Below are 3,208 nucleotides of genomic sequence, written 5' to 3'. Positions count from 1 at the left end.
CCAAATATTGTCCTATCCTAACAAACCATACATCAATGGAAAGCTTATTTATTCAGCTTACAGATGATGTATACATCTCAATTTCCAAAAATGAACCCTCATGACTGGTTTTGTGGTCCAGGGTCACATATGTAAATTGTGGTGTTGCTGTTTCTTCATAACATACTTGCTTTATTGAACGTCCTCACTCCATCAAAGACAGGCTTCAAAACCTCACCACACCCCCACCCAGCATTTAGCAATGGTACAGAGCAGTTTCAGAAATCCTCATCTTCACACAGATGTTTTGATGGTAAAGGCTAACAGGACGTAACCATAATGTGTTGCTAAATCTTTGTAATATGTAGGCTTTTCCCTGAGGATATTTTGGTATACTTCATGTGCAATAACATGAAGTTGTGTGTATATTGTGTTGTTTTGTCAGTTTAGTGCTGCATGTTTTGAGAGTGTGGCTTGTATGAACATGTCATATTTTGAAAGCAGATAGATGCGGTTAAAATGTGAGTCATCAATTTTTTTATTTATTTTTTTATCGATAAAAACTCAATTTAGTCTAAAGAGCAAAAGAAAAAAAACAACTTTGAAATGCTCAACAATGTGCAGTGTTCAGGTGTCCACATTCTTTTGGCCATGTAATGTATCATGTATTTTGTTATTATGCAGCAGCTGCTAAATATTTTTTTATGGTTTATGGTTTTAAGATAAGTACTGAGGATAATGAAAACTACATGGCCATCATTGACGCAGTCAACAGTGTCAGCCGTTATGGTATGTGCAATCTTCATATTCTACATTTAAAAGTGTCGTATTCTACACATTTGCAAAATATTATAGGAAAATCCTGTTTTCCATGAGGCCCCTTTAAGCTCTTCCATGTCCAAAGGCCCTTAAAGTGACAGTTCACCTAAAAAAGAAAATTCTGTCAGAATTTAATCACCCTCAAATAGGCCTGGACGATAAAACGGTATCGATATTTATCGACGGTACACCTTCTTCGATATCGATGGAAAAATTGTTCGATATAGTGCACGATATAGGCACGTGCTATGAGTGACGCAGATAGCACCTACAAACACGAACACTACATGCTGAATTGAGTGCTGTGCCTGCCTGTGATGAGAAGATTGTGAATAAAAATGTTTTTATATTAGTTGAATTTAAAATAAACATTTGCATTTGAATGTTAGTAGTGCGTCAGGGAGCGTCATCAGTGGTGCGCGAGATGCGGTGATAATTATGTGACGTTGTTGCATTTTAATATTTTGTCAGTCTAGCCCACGAGACACGCCACTGATGTAAGTGACGTTGTTGCATTTTAATGTTTTGTTAGTCTACTCTAGCCCATGAGACGCGCCGCTGCTGTGTTATGCATTCAAAATAATAGGAGAAGATCTTGAATAGGTTAAAACCGAAACCAAGCCATTCACACAGAACGCATATTCAGCGCATTTTTTAGACGGACAAATATGATTGCTGCACTCGCGTCTCACACAAGAGATGTATAGAAAGCCATGCAAAGTTAAAACAGTTGAAACTTTTAGAAAACACGTCACGAATTTGTGGAGGTTTATTTCTTTTCACTGCGTCTCATATGTTTTTAAATGCAATCTGTGTGAATGGCGCTTCGGCTCTTTGGATTAAGCAATGCATAAATACATGATGCTGTTTTGTTCATAATTGTTTATGCAATTTACGAAATTATATTTGATTTTTATGAGTTAATTTATATGTAATGCACGTTTTTATAGAGTTACATCCTTGCGTTGACAACTTAAATACGCTGCATTATTTTGCTCATTGCGCCCTCCTGTGGCCTCGGGAGACAGTTAGACCTATACAATAAAGACCTATTTAATCTGCATATAAAACATTAGAAATTAGATATTTGTTTAATTTTTATTGTGTTTGATTGTTAAAACAAAAAATATTTGTTGTTTGTCTCAATAAATTGTGTTAATTATAAATAAAGTGGTTAAATAAAAAAAATTCTATTGCTTTTTGTTTTAAAAAAGGTTTAAAAAAATGTCAATAATTATTGATACTGAACGATATGAAACATTATATCGTTGATACATTTTTTAGCTATATCGCCCAGTCCTACCCTCAAACCTGTGTGACTTTCTTCTGTGGAACTTAAAAGCAGAAATTCTGACGATGTTCGTCACTCTTTCCATTAAAATTATAATAAGTGGGGAAAAGCACCCATAACAAAAAGAACATAAAAGTTGTCCATATGATTTATGCTCTATATTCTTATGCACTTATATTCTTATGTCTGTATTTGTGTCCTTCTGAAGTAAGTCATAAGGTAGCTTTCTTTGACGAGCTGACTAAAATTCCTTTCTCCACGGAAGATAGAAAGTCATACAGGTTTGGAATAACATGAAACTGTGTAAATAATGACACAGTTTTCATTTTCATTTGAACTATTCCTGTTTTCTCTGGTCAGGAAAGAGCGGCCCTGTCTCTCCGTTCACCCTGCAAGGTCTCCTGCCCAAATCCACAGAGAAGTACTTCATCTATAACGGCTCTCTGACCACCCCTCCCTGCTCTGAGACCGTGGAGTGGATCGTCTTTAAAAACACGGTGACCATCTCAGATGTTCAGGTCAGTATAATGGACAGTTTTAGAGCAGTGACCTGCTAGCATATATTTCTGGAATTGCATGTGTTATATACAGATTTAAAGGGACCGTTTACCCAAAAATGAACAGTCTGTCATTATTTAAGGCTTTCAAGCTTCAAAAAGGGCACAAAAGCATCATTAAAGTGGTCCATACACCATATTCCAGGTCTTCTGAAGGCATCTTGACATATGTCCAAACTTTCTTTGTATTGACTACTTTTATGATACTTTTATTTTGATTTTTCAGTTGTATTACAACTGCTTGGAAAAGAGTGGCCAGCACATTATTTAAAATTTCCATTTGATGTTTCACTGAAGAAAGAAAGCCATAAAGGTTTGGAACAACATTTTTGGGTGACCTCTTAATTAAGGCTCTGACACACAGCAGACGACAAACAGTGGAGACAGACTCTGTTATTGAGCTCCATGTGCCGACAGATTGAAAGATGAGGTCAAAATGAGACAAAAACACTGCTGATAACAATTGCTTAAAGGGGTCATACGATGCTGCTAAAAAGAACATTATTTTGTGTATTTGGTGTAATGAAATGTTTATGCGGTTTAAGGTTAAAAAAACACATTA

General features: G+C 35.9%; 1 protein-coding gene across 1 annotated transcript in view; it reads left to right on the top strand.

Annotated features, from left to right (window-relative positions):
* The window catches only part of LOC107698571 (receptor-type tyrosine-protein phosphatase zeta-like), a 52,245-nt gene that overhangs the window by 16,669 nt on the left and 32,368 nt on the right, over positions 1–3,208 (top strand). The window contains exon 7 of the mRNA XM_016499617.1: positions 2,450–2,607. Coding sequence (XP_016355103.1) covers positions 2,450–2,607 — 158 coding nt within the window. The remainder of the gene's footprint in view (positions 1–2,449; positions 2,608–3,208) is intronic.

The sequence above is a fragment of the Sinocyclocheilus anshuiensis genome, unplaced genomic scaffold (genome assembly GCF_001515605.1).
Source record: "Sinocyclocheilus anshuiensis isolate Anshui unplaced genomic scaffold, SAMN03320099.WGS_v1.1 scaffold1054, whole genome shotgun sequence".
In the NCBI taxonomy this organism is placed as follows: domain Eukaryota; kingdom Metazoa; phylum Chordata; class Actinopteri; order Cypriniformes; family Cyprinidae; genus Sinocyclocheilus; species Sinocyclocheilus anshuiensis.
The sequence above is the reverse complement of the archived record's forward strand: the minus strand, read 5'-3'. Positions and strand labels throughout refer to the sequence as shown.